The sequence below is a fragment of the Parasteatoda tepidariorum genome, chromosome 2 (genome assembly GCF_982258835.1).
Source record: "Parasteatoda tepidariorum strain Cologne lab strain chromosome 2, Ptep-v5.0, whole genome shotgun sequence".
Taxonomy (NCBI): domain Eukaryota; kingdom Metazoa; phylum Arthropoda; class Arachnida; order Araneae; family Theridiidae; genus Parasteatoda; species Parasteatoda tepidariorum.
In genome coordinates, this window is record NC_141756.1 from 10,582,463 (window position 1) to 10,603,591 (window position 21,129).

Sequence of the window (21,129 nt, forward strand, 5' to 3'; positions counted from 1 at the left end):
GACAAAAGGTTTTTAAATATTACTACAGTATTTATATATTATGTTACAAAATATTCTAAGTTTTTGTGAAAATAATTGAACGAAAAAAGAAAAAAACGAACAAATGAAAGGAAAAAAAGAAAGAAAAAAAAACGTTTAAGAAAGAAAAAAAGATAATGATAAATAAGAAGCAATTACGGGGTTGGTTAGTAAGGCGTGCAGCGGGCGCAAATTATTATTATGCACAAATAGATTAATGACTTTTAAAGTGTTTTAAAAAGTGTCAGTAATTATTTTTGGTTCAAAATTAGCCATAATCCTTTTCTATGGAAATAATTTTACGATCAATTTAGATAAAAGATATCTAATTTTATTAATACTTATTCAGAACAATGTTAATATTTTCAATAAATTACGGTAAAATAACTGTCGACAAACTGTCATTTCAATTAACTGTAAAGTTTACTGACAGGACTTTCTCTTTGGGTTCAAAACCGTTTACAACTAACTGATGGTTAAAAACGAGTGAAAACAAAACTTTGTGATTTTGCAAATGTTTACAAATAGCTTGATTTCAAATCCGTAAAAATTTAAAATGTAGTTGTACATTGGAGTCCTAGTTAAATTCAATTTTAAAATTTATGCAAACTATTTTATGCTGCTAACTATTTTATGCTGCTATCTAAATAATAGTTAGGTAACGTATATTGTAATTAAATTGTAGTTGAGTTGTGTTTTATCAAATGGACAGTGGAATTAGTTTTAATTAGTAGTTTATCTAGAGGTGTCATTTATCGTGAAGGATGGGAAACACTAGTGTTAAGCAGCTCAGTGGTGCTGTGGTAAATCGGAGCTTCACATTCCTATAGTCCCCGAATAAGGAGTGCGGAATACTGGAATAGAGGAAATATTGTGGTGGTCATGAGACATACTGATGAATCTTCTTTATTAGTTTTTCCTCACTAAAAATGAATTGTGACTTCTCACATTCTAATTAGTTAATATTTTAATAATCTTTAAGTGTGTTGATTACAGAACAGCCTATATATTTATTTTTGTTGTTTTATAGGAATAACAGTTCTGTTTCGTTGTAGGTGCATTTTTGGTTCCTTACACCATCATGCTTGCAGTTGGTGGTATTCCACTCTTTTTCATGGAACTAGCATTAGGCCAGTACAACAGAAAAGGTGCCATTACCTGCTGGGGTAGAATAGTGCCTCTTCTAAAAGGTTAACTTTTTATTAGACAAATTAAAACAAGCCTGATTTAATATAAGGTTTAAATCTCAAGATTTAAACATATTTTAAATTGTTGTCAAACTGCAAAATCACTAATATGTTTTTCCTTTTTTCTTAAATCCAAATACAAGGTGAATTATAACTATCTGACTGACTTAAAAGAAAGATTCTTAAAGAATCACTCGCAAACCATTATTTTTAAATAGTTATTTTGGTTAGGAAATTATAAAAATAAATTTATTTTATCTATTTTGCTTTGGTTGCGGAGATATAAATCAATAAAATGTAAGCTAATGCAAAAGGTTTGTAAAGAATGTCATGAATGTCACAAATTTTGTCAAATGAGCGCATGGAAGAATTACTTTATTGGTGTTTATTGTGCTCAAATATACGTAGCTTTGTGCATCAACGTAAGGCTTATAAGCCCTTATGAAATCGAAGAAAGTACAAGTTAGAAAAAGATATTACGAAGATATATCCAAAATTATGGCGGGATTTGAGCCTGTTAGCATCAGGCTACAAAGCAAGTATTAAGTTTTTAGATACCTTATAGATATAGATAATAAATTTTAAACAAATTTTCGTTGGAATTTGGATCATTTTATTTGTGTTGCTTTTACAACACATAACTATACTATAATTTACAGTTATATTCATCTTCATAAGTGCCATCATGACATTTATTGTTTACACGCAATGTTCAATGTGTGTGCGTGCGCTTTATTTGTATGTTTTTCATCAATTATCATATTATTTATGTCAAATGTTCTGAGTTCATTAACATTTTATAAGTATAGGGAATGAGATACATGCAGATGTTATCAAAACATATATGTTGTGGTTTGATTATTACAAAACATAGGGTAGGGAGAGAGAATATTTCTGAATTACGTCACCTTGCAGCTCACAAGAAACAAGAAAAAAAAATGATTACCAAACTAAATGTTTAGTCTAACGTTTTTTAAATGGTTAGATTAATCCAAGATTCAAAGTTTGCTTGAAAAAATTCCATTCGCAAATTCGCAATTTCAGCTTTCAATACCTCCTTTATAGTTAGTCTAAAGTAAGAACTCCCCTAGCCATTCGTTCGGACCAGTCGCGGTGACTATAGTAACAAGGTATACTGATGTGAAGTAGGAGTGTCGGGTTGACGAGAGAAGGGGAATATTTTTCTTCGATCTACTTTGTTAGCCCTAGTGTGAAGATAAGCTACCCTCCCTGAAATGCGTTCTTGTTTCCATAGCAGCAGACGGCCTCAGACTTTGTGGCGGGGGGGGGGTTCTTACCGTAGACAAACTGTGACTACCCTTCCTGTGCTTATACCGCCGCCCTTCTGATTTTGACTCAAGGGGAAATCCCCTCTCACAGACAAAAACACAATAAGATAGAATAGAATGAATGTCAGAACAGCAACTGTGACTACCCTTCCTGTGCTTATACCGCCGCCCTTCTGATTTTGACTCAAGGGGAAATCCCCTCTCACAGACAAAAACACAATAAGATAGAATAGAATGAATGTCAGAACAGCTTCAAACAGAAAAAAAGAAGGAAAGAAAAAACTCAGAAAAAGTTTGTGTGAACTTAATTGAGGAAACATAATTTTGATCTTTTAGAAAAACATAAAAAGCAGGATTATCTTAAAAAGTTAGTACCGTAAAATACCGGATAATTTAAAATAATCGGTATAGGCAATTTTCACGAACCAGCAGAAAATGACGTAGAATGCGGGATAGCTTCAATACGGACAACGTAAAACCGGGGTTCCACTATATAACAGAAAGAGTCTTTTAATATTTCTCTTACTATGACAACCGTTCATTTTATTTAATCTTTCACGCGAACTGTTTTGATCAGCGTTTCATGAAAACAGTTTTGCTCAGTGTTTGAAAAACAGTTTTCTACATCGTTTCAAGTGAACAGTATTTTTTGAAGGCAGTTTTGTTCAGCGTCACATGAAGAATGTTTTATTCAGTGTTTTATGAAAGCAGTTTTGTTTATTATTTTGTCGCATATCACTCTTCTCTTAAAAAGTATACACTGTTTTAAATAGTGACGTTTTATGCGATAGTGAGATGACAATTTGTATTAAAATATTCTGAGTAGAAAAAAGAAAAAACAATCCAGTGCTTGTTGAACCACTTGATGTTTCCAATTAATAGGTGATAAAACTCGACTTGTTTATTTCTTTCAAGAACGAAACATTAAGTGATAATAAATTTGAGGAAAAAGAGACATAGGAGACGAATTCTGGACTCATACTCTCTTAGCTAAAGTGTCTTTCCTCATAAGAGATAAATAGTTTCGTTAATAGCAGAAAAGCATTCGTCATATGATGTCATCACAACTGTCACTGCGTTGAAAGTGAGTTATAAGCTAACCATAAGCTAACCATTGCCTAAATATCGATTTCCGTTTCAATGAAAAGATGATTCTTTCATTTTAAAAATCTTTCAACAGACTAAATAGATGCGATCAAACAAGAACTAGTAGTAATGCTATTGAAATAAACGATAATTTAAAATAAATAAATAAATAAGTAGGAACTATAATTTTATTGATTTTATTAATTTTTGGTTTTTAAAAATGTATTATAAAAGAGAATAGAGAGGGTATTATAAAAGATAGTATTTCAATTTCAGATATTTTAATAATAAGATTGCCTTGATATCAACAGAGTAACGACGACAAAAAAACAAAACAAATTTTGTTGATTTTTATTTGTGTTATACAGAGTGACTATAAAATTTAAATATTATTCTCTTAACTTTTAAACGATTGCAGTTATAATTGTCTTAGTGATGTCTAAGTAAAAAAAAGTGGCTGATGAGGCAAGATGAGACCGTTTACAGTTCCATCAGGCCCTTTTGTGAAATTAGCTTTCCAATCTCTATCTCGAGAATGGTACTAGGTAGGGGGCAAAGAGCAGTGGTGGCTCAGGGAATGAAAAGTTCGCCTTCCAATGAGGTGAACCGGGTTCAACCTCAGTGCTGAATTGAAATATAGTCAGTGGTAGACGGATCATGAGTTGTAGTCCCGTTGCCATCAGGCTAAACATGGGAGGTTTTCGTGGTTTTCCTCTCCATGTAATGCAATGCTGGTTAGTTCCATCAAAAATGTCATCCTCGAAGGCAAATTTCACCCAATGTTTGATTTAGGAGTTCCCCTTTTTCTGGATTGGATTCAAAATTAAAAGGTAAATATTAGTGGTCGTAAACCTCAAATTGGATCGACTGTTCAACAATGGTTGTAAAAAGGTAGGGGGTAAGGGAATTACAATGCTGTAAAGCATCATTGTTTAAATATGCATGCAATGCACACCTGATAGACAAAAATACTAGGAAACAAAAACTCTTACATGGTGTATTTATCGGTTCACGATTTTCTATACTGTGAAAACACAACGGGCTTAGAAAAAACTAGTTATCTCATTATACCTTAGTTTTCGATGTTCATCCTTCTTTTTTTTAACGTCTCAGAGTAGTAAATTAGTAGTAAAAAGAAAGTAGTAGTAAAAAGATTAGTAGTAAAAAGAAACAAAACAAAAAGAAACTTTCGTAACATTATTGTTCACTAGGCCTATACTGGTACTAAATAGATGATGTTCTACAACTAGGTAATTTACTTTTTTCTTCCTCTTATCTCGTACTATTTTTGCAATAGAAACGTAAACTCCACAACTTCCTATCAGATACAGATGTAACATTAAGCCACTTTAAGGTACCTAGACACCAGAAACCAGTTTACACTTAAGAGAGTTCTACCCTTGCTATCTTAAATTTGAATTTGTGTTTTTTGATTTTTTTTTTAACTTAACAAACGATTGATGATATTGTTAGACAGCACAATGCTTTTTAAATAACGTAGAAAATAAAGAAGTTCCTTTATTAGATTAGGAGAACTGGAGAGAATTTCTGGTACTTTTATGAATTTTTCCTCAAAATTTTAAAGCAATAAAATGATGCGATTTGTGGTTTTGTGTAAGTCATTTAAAACTGCATGTTTCTCAGTTTTCAGAGGGGCTCCCTGGCCGGTCGATATTGCTTGCCAAACGCCGTACAAAGCGATGCAAATGGGTTCGAGGTACCCTGAATGTATCTTCGTGCTGTACTTTTCTGTATTGCTCTATCTATGTACAGAGTGGCCGGGATAGTCTGGTTGGTCGGGCACTGGGAACATGTCCAAAAATTCTTGGGTTCGATCCCCGCCGGCCTAAGACTCCCCGTGTAGTAAATGGTGACTGTTGCGCGTTAAATCTGTCGAGTCACAAAGTCCTCCATGTTCCCATACCCAATCATACTTCTGGGGGTACTGATTCAGGAGTTTCCTTGTCTTCTGGATTGGTTCAAAATTGTAAGGTTACGGAATTGAACATTAGTAGTCGTAAACCCAGAATTGGGTCGGCTGTTCAACGACGGATGTAAAATAAAATATCCATGTACAGAGACTATACGTATTTGACAAAGGCTTATAAGCATAAATTGAGCACACAAGCCTGCAACTGCATGTTATTTCGATAGACAACAAGTTTTTAGATTTTCAAAAATCGAATTTTGTCACAGTTAGAACTGATGAGAACTGATTTGGATAACGCTGAAAAATTCTTTTAGCGTTAGTTACATAAAAACAAAAATATTTATCAAAAATCAAATAACAGGTAAATGTATACGATTTAACCACCTTTCAAAAACTGGTGATTACGCAGAAATGTATGGATATAATTTTGTCCGAAAAATATTAATAGAGAATCTAAAATGCCTTACACTTCGCTTCTCAGATTCAGATTTGGTGGCTTATATTTTACATGTACCGAAAGATGTTGTCAAATAGAGTGAATATCTTTCATTAGTTTTGTTGTAAAAATTAAATAAGGAGGATTATAGGCATATTAAGATTATTTTCACAAATTACGACAGTTATTTTGTTTATTATATGCAATAATTACGCAAAGTTTCGTAGCCCAGCTTAAATATTTCAGGAGATATGGACATTTTTATTAAAAAAAACTAATTTTTTGATACATTTTTTTTGCTTTAATTTTAAAAATATTCACTAAAACTAGACAAATTAATTATATATATATATTGTTTTTGAAATTTGAGAAAAATTCGTTCGAAACTGCGCAAGATATAACCAATTAAAGTAGTTCTTTTAAACTGCCCAAGCAAGAGAAAAATTAAAAAAAAAATTTTCCTAATTTTGTAGTGAATCGCATTTGATAACTAATAAAAAAAAGTCCGATTTAAATATATTTTAAATATTTAAAAAGTTTCAAGCAGTTTTTTAAGCAGTTTTCGTATTTTTTGAAAGAATGCTCAAAATGATAAACACTTATTTATTTTCGTACAATTAAACGAGATTTATTAAAAATAGCCGCGGCAATGTTTTGGATCATCCCCCATAAAAGTATCATTTTCTTCTTTTTTCTTTCCTTATTAAATCACATTTCGTAAGGTATTATCCTTTGTTATTAAATTCTGCCTGATATACAAAATATTATTTGTAGAAAACCCCTTTTCATTTTGAGCTTTCTTTTTAAATAGTACGATATTCAAATAGGACTTTTTCCAATAGTTGCCAAATACGATTGAATCACTACAAAATTAAGATATATTTTTTAATTTTTCCCCTCGCACGCGCAGCATAAAAGAACTTATTTAATGTCTCATATCTTGAGTAGTTTTAAACGAAATTTTCTCAAATTTTAAAGCAAAAAATTTGTAGTTGATTTTAAATTGCTCTAAGCATTTTGTTGAATTTCATTGCGTATTTTTAAAGTTATAGTAAAAAACCACAAGACAAAAAAAAATTAGTTTTTGATAAAAATGTCTATATCTCTATAACTATTTTAGCTAGACTAACGAAATTTTGTGTAATTATTGCATATGATAACAAAAATAATTGTCGCAAGTAATAAACCCATCACTACATTTTTTGGCATAGGGTGTTCAAAAACTATATTTTCCGTTTGTAACTTATTGTCGGTTCTTCATACCTCTAAAAGCTTAAAACTTCATTGATATGTATGAGAAATCACATGATGTTATAAAATGTTTCGTTGTGTATTTCTTGAGAAATATGAAAAAATTTATTAGTATAGAAGTGTTTCCATTATTTTGTCCACCCCTGTGTATCTATTTAATTTAATAAGTTCTGGTTCAATTTAACAAGATTAATTTAACAAGTTAGTGCAACTACCACTAAGATTATTAAATATCAATTCACTAGTATATAAGACATGCTAACTGGATTCAATCTTGAGGTACGTTTTGATAGATGGATATTGGCATTGTCTTAAAGTCTTTCCCCTCATTGGTGACCCGGACCTGATATGATCACGACTACTTCGATGCATGGTCCACAATGAAAAGTTGACTCGCTATTTGTGACTGCGTCATCGTCCTCCTCGCGCTGTTGCTTCTCAGTCTCATTTACGCACAACGGGTTTCTACACCCACTCAACTGCTAAAAGCAACGTAGGAGAATCCTCATGCATAACTATGAACTTAATACAGCTCTCATGGATAAAGTTCAAAAACCCGATGACGTTAATACAGCTCTCGCAGTCTTTCACTGATACAGCAACTAATGATATCCGTTCATCAAATTCTATCCCGGATAAAAATTCTGGTAGAAGAGTATTGTGGTGTAACTACCACTACGATTATTAAATATCAATTCACTAGTATATAAGACATGCTAACTTGATTCAATCTTGAGATACCTTTAGATAGTTGAAGGTTGGCATTGTCTAATGGTCTTTCCCCAATATTAGTTTTGAATTTTGTGATTATTATGTGATAGAAATAAACGATTAATTTCTTTTTTTATCTATAGGTGTGGGATATGCTGTTGTATTAATTTCATTCTATGTCGATTTCTACTATAATGTCATTATCGCCTGGTCATTGTACTTCTTCATTGCGTCCTTCAGTAGTGTCCTGCCTTGGACAACATGCGACAACCCGTGGAACACCCCACTATGTCGCGAGTTGCCGCCACTCAATGCCTCTCGTTCGGTCAACGAAAGCACAACTGTTTCCGGCATTCTTCACAACGAACACATAAGAACTTCCCCCGCTGAAGAATATTTCAAGTGAGAAAAAAATATATTTGTATTGATCTTATCTTAAAACGAAATAACTTGAACATTCTCCCCTATTTCTAGCATACCCCTAGCAACAATTATACATTGGCCCCAGTTGGGCTCAAAATTGGCTCAATATGAGTTCTACATGAACATGCACCGAGGGACCAATATAGGGATGTAGAGATTTGTCAATATCGGCCTGAGCGCTGAATAATGCTTATATTGACTGAGTTATGATTATAAAGGCTTATATAGGCTGTGAATAATTATTATAAAATATCGGGTGAATATGACAATTCTATATAGGGCACATATCGGGAAATATCGGCCCTTAAACTCTACAAATGTTCCATTACACTTCTTTTGGTGTAAAATAGTTGCCACCATTTTTAGTGTTTAGTAACACCAATACTTGTGACAACAAAGCATGACAATAAGATATAAACTCACATAAAAGACAATAAAGTTATTTTTACGATACAATTTACAGAAAGAACCATTAATTTAAAATGCATTCACCTTCACTCAACTATTCTTGAAGTAAAATTAGTTTATTTATGAATAAACTAATAAGTTTATATTTATGAATATTGCAACAAATTCGAATTAAGCTTAATTGAACAGAAGCTGTTATCGGAATTATATAATATATAATTATTTAATATAATCTAGAGATTTATATAAATCTTCTTGAGAGAACATAATTATCTTTATTACCAAATTAAAACCTGCTTGTCTTTTGTAACAGTGAACTGTTTCTGTAAAATATTTATTTAGCAACATGCGAGACAGCGCAACACCTTCTAGAAGGGAGAAGGCTTCTGCACGGATCAATTAAGTAGTCCAACGTAACGAACTGCGCAGTAGAGTAAAATAAGAAAGATCAGACTACTACGTTCAGACTACTAAGGGATCGGATTTCTCATTTATAGTGGTGAGACCTTCTCTCTTCTGGAAGGTGTTGGACGACAACGACATTTTCTACACAGATCGTCAGCAAGCAATCTGTCGTTTACATCGGACGATTTCTGCACGTCCTCCGAAATTGGTATTTTCAAAGACAAAAACAGTTCATGAGTAGCATAAATGCATGTGAGCTTGTTGTCAGCATTCACCATTATTGATCGGTGTTTAGATTTAAATACACCTTTTTAAGTGTAAACGCTCGATTTGCTGTTAACTTGAAATAAGGTATTCATTCACTCCATTTTTGAAATTTTTTCTAATTCCAAATTCGGAAAAGACATCGTCACACCACAGTTTTTACAGTGCAATATAAATATATTTTATATTTATTTATGATAAGTCATAAAAACACTTCCACATTAAGAATATACTTATTTTTATTTATTTATTTATTATTATATCAATTATTATTATCAAGCAACGTTCTCAAATAGTTCAGATGAACGGGATTCTTCACTAATAGCCAGTTGTGTAGCAATATAATTTTGTTCGATTTTATCTCATACATTACACAAAGAAATATCTTTTCAATAAAATTTCTTTTTAGATTCAATTTATATAGTAGATGATGATTGTCTAATAATCTGTAAAGGTAATGTTTCCAATCAGTTTGGAATAACCTTTATCAACAGAAGCAGCTATTGTGTAGAATAGGGTTTTGTATGTTTAAGGAAGTTAAAAGGACTCTAAAAATTTTCATTATATTTATTTTATAATTCTGATTTAAATATACAAACAAAGTTTTATAAAAATTCTTCTATTTCTTTACAGAAATTTCCAATTAATCCGAACAGGCGATTTTCCCAATTTTGCAATAATAACGAATGTGTTGTTTATTAATGTATAAGACTCTTAAAATTTTTTATTTACATATCTATATAGGACAACATAACTTCAGTAAAACTTTCTTATTTTTTTCCATTGATTGTATACAGGATTTTTCAACTTATTCGAAAAGTCAATTTTCCAGTTTAGTTCTGGTTCAAGGCATTCAACCCTAGCAGAAAATAACTTTATTTCTCATTGGACACATATTCACGAATCTTGCTCAATAAGGGTTTAATAAACAGTAGACTATTTTGGCGATTAGCTATCCCCCATTTTTTGTGTTCAGGTAAATTAAATACATTTCCGAGTACAAAACTATGGTTATCGTGTGAAAAATTATAAAAAATTGACGAAATAGCAATTATTTGAAAGAATTATATGTTACTAAAAATGTGCTTGTTTTTTTTAAACGAAAAATTTTTGTGCTGAAGCCATTAAATTTATTCTAATGCGCATAAAATGTGTGTTGTGAGTAAGCAAACAAACAAAACATGAATGAAGAAAGGAAGAAAACTATAACAGTGAAAAAGCAAATAAAAAATGTGATTTCATGTACTGTAAAACATTAACCTCAACATAAAAAATGGTTGCAACTATACACCAAATTTTTTACAGTGTATATCGAGAACTGTTCTTTGTTTTTCATTGCACCACTTTTGGTGTAAAGTAGTTGCCATCATTTTCGTAAAGATATTCATCATTTTCGTAAAGGTATTATATAAAGAGTTACCTTGTTTTCTGGATTGGGTTTAAAATTACAAGGTTACGGAGTGGATCATTGGTTGATGTAAACTCAAAATTGGGTCAACTGTTCAAAGATGGTTATAAAATCCTTGCATATAAATATTAAACACCATACTACACGATTGATATAACTCTAAAATCCAACTAATCCAAGCAGATTAGGAATATTACCTGTTCCCAAACATAGGTGTTTTTTAAATTAATCATTTACAAACTAATGCAAAGTTTTTTTTCCCTTATCTAATGATCGTATTCTGGTCAAAACAAACAAATGGCATAAAAATCGGAATAATTATGCTATCTTACGATACTTTTAAAGGTTGTAGTAACCATACATCTTTTCTTACTTTTGGGGAGAGGATGGGGAAACGGATTTATAAAAATAGATGTTTCACCACTAGAAGATGTCAATCTTCTCTTTAAATTAGTTTTTCGTTGAAACTTAAGCTTTTGAATAGTGAAAATAACCTAAAATACTTTAAATCATACTTTTTTTTAAAGTTGTATTTCGATTAAATTAAATTTTTACGGTTCATTTTTTGAACGATCGAGCTTAGTGCAGAATTATTCATGATTTTTTTTAATTGGCTATATTTACTATATGAGCTTTGATTGGGTGTTTATTTCAGCCGAGCTGTTTTAGAATTGAGTGAAAGTCCTGGAATAGATGACTTGGGGCACGTCAAGTGGGAGATGTGTTTGTGCTTGATTGCTGTCTACCTCATTTGTTACTTCAGCTTATGGAAAGGAATCAGCACTTCTGGTAAAGTAAGTACTTCGAATAGTTGTTTCAAAGTTATAAAAGCAAGTTGTACTACAGTTCCTAAGCGTAGTACTAAAGTTTTCTTAAAGTAATACTATATACAGTTCTTAAATAGTTGTCTTCTGCAATAACTATGTGGCAGACATTGAGCATGTATTTGAATAGGTGCAGTAAAGTAGTAAAATCAGGGAGTTCTACCGCTCCCAAATGTAGTTCTACAGTTCCTTCAAAGTAATACTACAGTTCTTAAATAGTTGTCTTTTACAATAACTATGTTTCAGATATTGAACATGCATAAGAAATATGCCAAGCCTCATGAATATTAATATCGTGATATCAATTACGCTACAGACTCCAATTTTCTTTTAAAACTGCATAGGGAAGATTTTTTTTTCTTCAAAATATTAAGGGGATAGAGCACTCGCCTCCCAACGAGGTGACCCGGGTTCGATCCCCGATTCGAATACCGCACCCGGTTCGCACCGATCACAGTGCTGACATAAAATATCCTCAGTGGTAGGCGGATCATGTATTAGAGTCCTCTTGCCGTCAGACTAACCGTCGGAGGTACTCGTGGTCTTCCTCTCCATGTAACGCAAATGCGGGTTAGTTTCATCAAAAAGTCCACCATGAAGACAAAATACTTGATCCAGGAGTTCCCTTGTCTTCTCGATTGGGTTCAAAATTACAAGGCTACTTAGTTGAACATTAGTAGTCGTTAACCCAAAAATTGGGTCGGCTGTTCAACGACGATTATATATATATATGTATATATAAAAAAAAAATAATACCGATCAGTGATGATCAGTGAATGTCTAAACTAAAAGGCATTCGAGTATTGCTTTTAGCTAAATGCACTTAGAACTCCCTTGTCGTCTGGTAAACAATAGGAGATTTTCACGTTCTTCGACTGAATGCATCGCAAATATGAATTATTATCACTGAAAAGTCCACCAGAGTTCATTGTAATGCTTTATCCAAGAGTTCTCTTGTCGTCTGGGTAGGGTTTAAAGTTGCAAACGTATGAAAAAAGCACGAGAGTTTATTTTTTTGTCGGAAAACACTCGAGGAATTTTACTTAGAACCTTAGTACATCCACTTATAGTTTTGGAATTAAAAGACTCAGTAAAATTAATTAATATTGTAGAGCTAAAAAATAGAAGTAAATTAAGATCTATCCTCGACAAATCTAATTTTTTTTGCCATCCTATAGCTTAAAAATTACTTTCAATAAGCTCTACAATTAATTATGTGTTCAATCTATCACTCACTAACACAATTTTTAATTTTTAATTATAAATGAAAGAAAATAAGTAAAATATTTATAATATAAATTTTTATTCATGAAGTGGATTGTTTTAACACGTTTTATCACCAAATTCTTCTTTAAATGCAACTTCATAATAATTTTTTGTTTTTGTTTAAAGAAATATTTTAAATTTGCGATTGAAAATACAATTCTTTATACCTAGTTCAAACCTTTGGATTTTACCTGAGGTAAGAGTGGTCTAATTGCAACGTTTTAAAATGAAAACCAGATGAAAAAACTGGAACCTGATGAAAACCAGATCATAAAAGAATATGTCATAATCCCGTTTTGGAAAATATACTCACAATAAACTTTTCAATGTACAAATTCGTTACATGCGAAAAAATAATTCTGGAAAAATACATTTTCAGTTTATAGGTGAACAATAATAATGTAAACAATTGAAATAATTAATTTTAATATTAGTCAAAAATGAATTTGCATCGGCCGGGAATCGAACCCGGGCCGCCCGCGTGGCAGGCGAGCATTCTACCACTGAACCACCGATGCTTGTTATTATTATAAATTAGATGCATTATTTTCCACGAGTTGAGAGCATTAACCTAAATCGATACTCAGGTAAAGTACACCTGCAGGCGAAGATTTCCTCCTTCATTTAACTGGTAGATGTCTTCTCACCTTTGATCTCAAAATCACCGAACCTAGCAATCTTCCAGAAAAAATTACTAAGAGACGGTTTTCTTTTTAGTTTTAACTTTTTTTTAAATATTTTTTTTTGGAAAATAATTGCTTATTTTTGTTGTAAATAAATGTTTCGTAAATGGGTTCCACTTACATTTTCGAAAATCGTCTTTTGTGAGAGAATATTCTTATCTTTTTAAATTTTCAGTGAGTTAAATAAACGGATAAAAATACTTTTTCTAAGTAGAATTTTTGAAAGAATTGCAATGTATATTAATGCTGTGTATGCAAAAAAAAAAAAAAAAAAAAAAAAAAGAAGAAGAAAAAAAAAACACTGAAAACATTAATTGAGTTTTTTAGGAAAACAGTTTTCAAACTAATTCCGTCGATTTTTGACTATTAATACAACACAAAATAAACTATTTATGAAATCTAGGTCACACTTTGTGGGCCCATTGTGCCAGGGCCGAGTAAAATTCCTTACAAAAAGGGAATTTTTTTAAAATTTAATTAAAAAATTAGTACAGAGGATTACTTTTTCATTTCTTTTTTTCAGTATAAAATATCGTTTTAATTTTTAAAAGTATGTTTGTAACGTTTCACGGTATATTAGTCTTTTGTTGTAATAAAACACGTAATTAAACTAATACAATAATTGAAAATAAATATTTCAATTTGTTTATGAAAATTGTTAAACTGTAAGCTACCATCTATCTCCAATTAAGCTTTTTATTAAAACTTTCCAAATAGTAAATTATTATTTTTTGTGTTTTGGTGAATTGACTCGCAATGAACCTTTGTCTAGGTGCCTAAAGAACTTAGATCTAGACTTGTTTAAAGTAATTTTTAATACGTAAGTCAGAGTGTTTAACGCTAGCAAGCTCATATTCTTGACTTGATTTCACAATTCATATTTTGTCGATTTAGAGAAAAGTTTGACTAAACAATGTTTGGATAAAAATCCGCTTCTTTGCATTCACACCGCATAATCGCTAGAAAAAAAATAGAGACAGAAAACAAAATATATATGCTAAGAGCAAATAAATAAATTTGTAATAAAAATAATTTGGCTGACTTATTGTGGCATTTTCAGATATCTGAAAGAAATTTGAATAAATTATAACATTCTGAAACTTTTGTGTTACATTTTTCAGAGTGAAAATTTGGAATTGGGTTTCCAAGTTCTCCACTAGTTTAAAGAAAGGAAGGCAAAAACAACGATGTCTCAATTCCGTAGAATTATTTTATATCCGCCGTAGAACAGCCTATCCAATCTTGGATTTACGACCACTAAAGTTTAACGACCTTTTGATTTTTAACTCACCGCAGAAAATAACGCAAACTCCGTAGTCTTGCAATTTTAAGGGAGCTTCTGGATTAAATATTCGGAGAATTTTGCCTTCGTAGAAGACTTTTTGAGGGAACTAAGCCGCATTTGCGTTACAGAGAGAGGATTACCACGAAAACCTCCCACGATTAGCCTGACGGTAAGAGGACTCAAACCCATAATCTGTCTAACGTTGAGGGTATTTTACGTCAGCACTGTGGTCGGTGCGAGCCTGGTGCAAAATTCGTATTGACCAGCTACCCCAAGAATTCGAACTCGATCACCTCATTGGAAGGTGAACGCTCCACCCCCCCCCCGAGTCACCACGGATGAGGGAATAGAGCCTTCCATAGAAATTAGACTTTAATGAGATTAGGGTAAAAAAACTCGGCAGTCCAGGTGAAAAAATAGGTTGTCACCTTTAAATTCCTAGTGCACTTTAAATTCCTAGTGCACTTTAGCATCCAAATTAAATTCCTAGTGCACTTTAGCATCCAAATAGAGTATCGGTGCTGCCATCTAGTGTGGCAGAAACTAGACGTCCAAATTAACATGACCAACGGTATCTCACCTATTGCGGTGGTCCTGAAAGAGTGGATACCACCTCTGGAGAACGCAGTAGGTCTGCGTATGGGCAAGACCGATTGTGCAGCTCATTGGAAATAAAAAAAAACATTCACTAAAAAGGAGAAAATATAAAACTATATAAAATAAAATAGTCATTATAAAAACGACGTCTTTCAAATAGACCAGTGTTTCCCAAACTTATGACTTTGCGTACCCTTTATAAATTTTTCGTAACGCTGTGAACCACTAATAAAAACAGTAATGTATTTTTTACTATAAAAAAATTGCACAAAAGTTAAAAATCGAAACTGGCTATTGATACCACTAATTATTAACTGTTAACTCTGCAAAAAATAGCCAAAAGAAAATACGTAACTGTAAATTTTCATGGCTAGCTTTGTTCTTAAATATAAATTTTCGAAATTTTCGTTTGTTGCCAGATACTTCGCATAAGAATGCGTACCCCCGCTAAACTGTTCCCGTACCATTGGGGTTACGCGTACCACACTTTGGGAAACACTGAAATAGACTAAAAAGAAGTACCAGTCGTGCTCCACAATGGTATTGGCAACTGTCCGGGAAACATCCCTTAGAATAATCTGAAAACATGCTATCGCAATTTTATCCTCTGCAGAGGGGGTGACTCCTCCGCGTTCGTTGACGGAGAATGTGGGCGTGAAAGCGAGCGCTTTACGGTAGAGCAGTTTAACAAAGATCAATACTGCACACCCTCTGTCTCTTCTCAGGCTGATCAAAGTCGTCACCCACCAGCTCACTGACAGCAGCAAGTTATGCTAAGCTTCAGTGACCAACTCGGAATCGTGTTTTGTGATCACACAGTGAAACAAACTAAAAAAGACAAATAATTTTTAATTTTTTTTTTTTATTTATCTTAACTTGAAAGGAAAATTCGAATACATAAATTTCGTCTCCGACTTCTTTCATGACCGAAAATTCCCTTCACCTCCTTCGAAAATGACACCCCGATATTTCTACAGTTATAAGTTTAACAAAAATTTAAACTATATTATTTTTGTCAGATTTAATTTAAAATTATTTAAAATTTTTAACATATTGTTCTTTTTATTTAAAAAATGTAGAAAAGTAAAAAATGTTTAAATACACTTAAAAAAATGCAGTTTTTAAAAATGTAATTTTTTTTCTTTTATAATTTTCACCCTACTTTAATGATGGTCACAGTAAAATACTAGGACGTTAAAAAAAATCTCCTTTTTAGACATCCTTCAATCCCCGTGAACTCAAATTTTCGTTAATTTTGCTGTTTGCAAAACAATTTAAAGGCGCAAGAAAATCACTTGGAAGAAATAAAAACCAGTTTGGTTGAACCCACAAAAAGAAATTAATGTTTTGATAAAAAATAAGAGACTGTTTTTCAGAAAATGATGGAAATCACATTATTTTTAGACATATTATTTTTATTTATCTCCGTCTTTTTAGACATCCTTCAATCCCCGTGAACTCAAATTTTCGTTCATTTTGCTGTTTGCAAAACAATTTAAAGGCGCAAGAAAATCACTTGGAAGAAATAAAAACCAGTTTGGTTGAACCCACAAAAAGAAATTAATGTTTTGATAAAAAATAAGAGATTGTTTTTCAGAAAATGATGAAAATCACATTATTGGTGAATACCTAAATTTTTTTTAATAAAAAATTGTGTTGTATTTCATTAGGTTTCAAACAGAACACGATTTTTTACAGCCGTCTGATAAAATGAATGAATTATTTATGTGTTCAGATACTTTTAGTTTGTTTGAATTAACACAAGATGTTCCATGTCTAAATGTTTACAGCTTTGCCTCAGCAGTTCCGTAGGCGTTAAAAACGTCGTTTTAGAAATCCATTATGAGGCATGGTTTTATTTGCTATGAAGAAAAAAGTTGCTGGACGAATCATTTGATGTTTGACTGAAAAATAGTTTTTTAGTCGTTTTTTCATTGAGCTAGGAAGAAAGTACTGATTGTTTTTAGTGAAAGTTTTATGTTTTTATAGAAGGGCAAAACAGCGAGTGTAACAAATTTCGCTGCTTGAAATAAACTTTCGATGTTTTAAACCTTTTTTTAAATTTTTTTCCCTTTTTTCCATTTGAAAAGTTTTGTTTAAGTATTTTCTAATTTGAGAGCATACACGTTATAGATAAATTATTTTCTTTTAAAAATTTGTTCCAATAATTTACACTCAATGCTTGCGTGTATGAAAATTTTCAAAAAATGTATTTGATGAAGTTGAAAAAAAAACGATGTTTGCTTAAGTTACTCGTAATTTGGGTAACTAAATAACTATTGATTAGGAGAAAAAACTATGATGGCTTAAGTTACCCCTTAATGTGGGGAAGGAAAAAAAATATTGATTGGACGAAAAAACTATTCTGGCTTAAGTTACCCAGTAATTTGGGGAACGAAAAAGACTATGAATAACAGGGAAAAAATTACGGCTGCTTGAGTTACCTCCGTAATTTGAGGAACGAAAAAAACTACTGATTAGACGAAAAAGACTATGATATCTTAAGCTATCCTGTGATTTGGGGTGCAAAGAAATAGGGATAAGACAAAGAAAACTATTGGTGGTATAAGTTATCCCGTAATTTGGGGAACGAAAAAAAACTGTCAGTAAGACGCAAAAAATTATGGTGGCTTGAGTTACCTCCGTAACTTAAGGCACGGAAAAAACTATGAATGAGACAAAAGAAAAAAGAACTATGATGGCTTGAGTTACCCCTTAATTTGGAAAAAACTTAAGCTAGCAACAAGTATTCAATATTTGGCATATGTTAGTTAATGATGAGGTATCAAAACGTAAATGTTAATTAGTAAAAAAAATGAAAGTGCACAAGGTAATTTTTTTATCATCTTTATTTCATATAATTTAAATATTAAGGAAAAGAAGAAGAAATATAGTAATATGCAATCTTACTAATTTATTTAATTAAATTAGTTTAAGTAACTATTAACACTGTTACGACCGTTTAAAGTTAAACAATAAATAAAATAAGCAAATATATTTTTAAGAAAATTTAACATACATATTTTAGCGATAAAAGTTTACTTTTTGTTAATTTGTCACAATAAAATTAGAGTTTTCTGGAATGTGATGTTTATTAGGTCAATTGAAAAAGAGACTGATTAAAATCTAAAAATACTATATCTATAAATCAGTGTTTTTTCAGTGTGTTTAAAATTTTTTGATGAATTATTTATATCAATTTACAAAATAACCAACTCCATTACCATTACTGTTATATTTCCATCAAATCAAAAATAATTCATTGTTTTAAGCCTATTTTTTGTAGGCTCCGTATTAATATTAAATAATGCTTTTTACGAACAATATGCTATTTTTATAACTATTGTGAGTTTTCAACTGTTACTCATGACTATTCGGTCAAGTTTAACCTATTTAAAACCAGCGCTGTCTACTTTTTTAATATTCAAAAACTTAGTCCAATGCTGCATTACTTGGGCGCATGAAAAGGTTCAAAAACTGAGAATATAGCAGTGATTTTGACAATTTTCATCTAGGTGGAAAAATGTTCTAAATTTTAAATTTTTTTAAAATAACTTTTAAAATATTCAAGTTATTTATCTGTTCTAAAGCCCAGAAGCACCTTCATGGCAAGATAATATCTATAGCTTAAAATCATCGTATTGCTTCAAATGTAAAACACTTAAATTATGGCTTTCTTACTATCCCCGGTGACAGAGCTTCAAAAAATAGCATTAAGGGTTCCTTATTCAATATTAAGTCTCTTTTATCCCCATCTTTCTGGTTCGAACCAGGGAGCAACAAAAGCCAACTTTTGTATGATGCTCGGCAAAGTTTTGTTGGTCTCTGTTACCCTGTGTAGGAAACAGCAATGAATTTAAAAATAGATAAAAAAAATTAAAAATTATGCAATAGGATCTATAAACTAACTATTAAAGGCCTTTAGAGATAATATTTAAAAATGTTTAATAAAAGTATGACTTACAATTACGAGTTTGACGGTTAAAGTTATGAAGCATATAGAATTGCGATGCCAAAGTAAGGGTTTACAAACTTACTGTTGAAAATGCAAATAAAGTTTAATCATATGCGATTCAACCAAACTCTATTAAAATAAGAAACTAATAACATGAAAAACTTATAAACTCAGAACAGTGCTGCTGACATTTATCTAGGAAAATAGGCTTTGAGTTCTTCAGTGGCTTAAAAAGTCCCGGATGACGGTACACAAATTCAATTCGTTACCAGTTGCTCAATAAATCACACTTACGATATTATAGTCCTTACTATTAAAATGAAATGCATAAACCAATGAAAAAACTATTTAAATTCTACCAGGACTTTCCAATCTCTAAAATGTACAATAAACAAAGAACTCTTGCATCCGCCTATTGTTTGCAATGGGTGTCATAAAGTTTAAGGTGAAGGTTTCAGCGTGGTATGATGGTTTCAGCGAGGATTATGGGCAGTCTAGTCGTCTTTAGCAATAGAATATCAGTTCTTCACAATGAAATATCAGCGTCTTATCCACTAGTGGCAGGTTAGAGTGACATGTTACGGAGGAGCTATCCCCTCTAAGAACAAAACTGTGATGGCATGTCTTTGGGTCAGCATCGGGGATATTTCCCAGATCGTCACATCGCCCATTGTGCAGCTCTTGTACAACGTAAATTTAATATCAACCATCTTCTTTTTGTGACACATTCTCGGGATGGTTCATTGACGAATATTCCGACACGTCACATTCAAATGCATGTAATTGATGAACACGTTTCACTCAAACACCTACTTTTTTATTCCTGCAAGAATATGAAATTACCTAAACGTTTTTTCCTAATTATTTAATTTCCCTTTTTGCATAAGTAGTGCGCTTCTATAAAAAAAGATTAACAAAAAAAGGAAGAAACAAAAAGCATATTATTAACGAAATCTTAAGGCTACGTGAAAAAATTGATCCTATAGTTATCAGTTCAAAAGATTTTGTTGAAACGAACACCAAAGTTTTCTCATATAAACCGAGAATATGCTAAAAATGTAAAGAAATGAAAGTTCCAGGGAGTCTAGTTTATTTACACTCTCTGATGATTTTATTATCCAAAATGCTTTCAAAACAGGCTCAAGTTATGATAAACGAAAAATTTCTGTCCCAGAAAAAGTTGCAAAAAATCATTACCCACATCATTAATAAACGTCCAATAATATTTCTACTGCTATGATATGCTAGAAAAAAGTGATTTAATCCTCTTATATTTATATGCTCCCCCTGGTGGAAGTAAACATAAAAAGAGTGACTAGAAGAGTTTTTGATACACTTTTCTATCTTATGTCATTTGAGCTACAGCTCCATCCATTGGTTAAAACTGCTTTTACGTCACGGATGTTGAGGCTCCCGCAGTACTTCCGTCGCAGATCCTAATTGAGTAAAACTTTTCGTGGCTGAGGAAATGATCCCAAAATATGTGGGAATTTTTTTTGTCGCTCCATCAATGGGCCTTTAAAAAATTCCTATGGCATTAAAAAGAAAGTTTCTGACTCTGCGAAGCAATTATTGTTTGAACAATCAGTCATGACTTATTTAAAATGGAATCAAATGTTAGAAAGGAAGTTTAAATGTTTTTAGTCAAATCGGAAAATGTTTCAGATTTAAGTTTTTATAGTTTGAGTACTATAGTCTTAGCC

At 31.8% G+C, this 21,129-nt stretch overlaps 1 protein-coding gene and 1 non-coding gene across 2 annotated transcripts in view; one reads left to right on the plus strand and one right to left on the minus strand.

Annotated features, from left to right (window-relative positions):
• DAT (Sodium-dependent dopamine transporter) overlaps positions 1-21,129 on the plus strand; it is a 92,591-nt gene that overhangs the window by 12,769 nt on the left and 58,693 nt on the right. Inside the window, exons 2-4 of the mRNA XM_043044543.3 lie at positions 1,074-1,208; positions 8,052-8,310; positions 11,472-11,610. Of these exons, the coding sequence (XP_042900477.2) occupies positions 1,074-1,208; positions 8,052-8,310; positions 11,472-11,610 (533 nt within the window). The remainder of the gene's footprint in view (positions 1-1,073; positions 1,209-8,051; positions 8,311-11,471; positions 11,611-21,129) is intronic.
• On the minus strand, positions 13,354-13,424 carry TRNAG-GCC (transfer RNA glycine (anticodon GCC)). Its single transcript has one exon. It is a non-coding gene; the product is annotated as a tRNA-Gly (tRNA).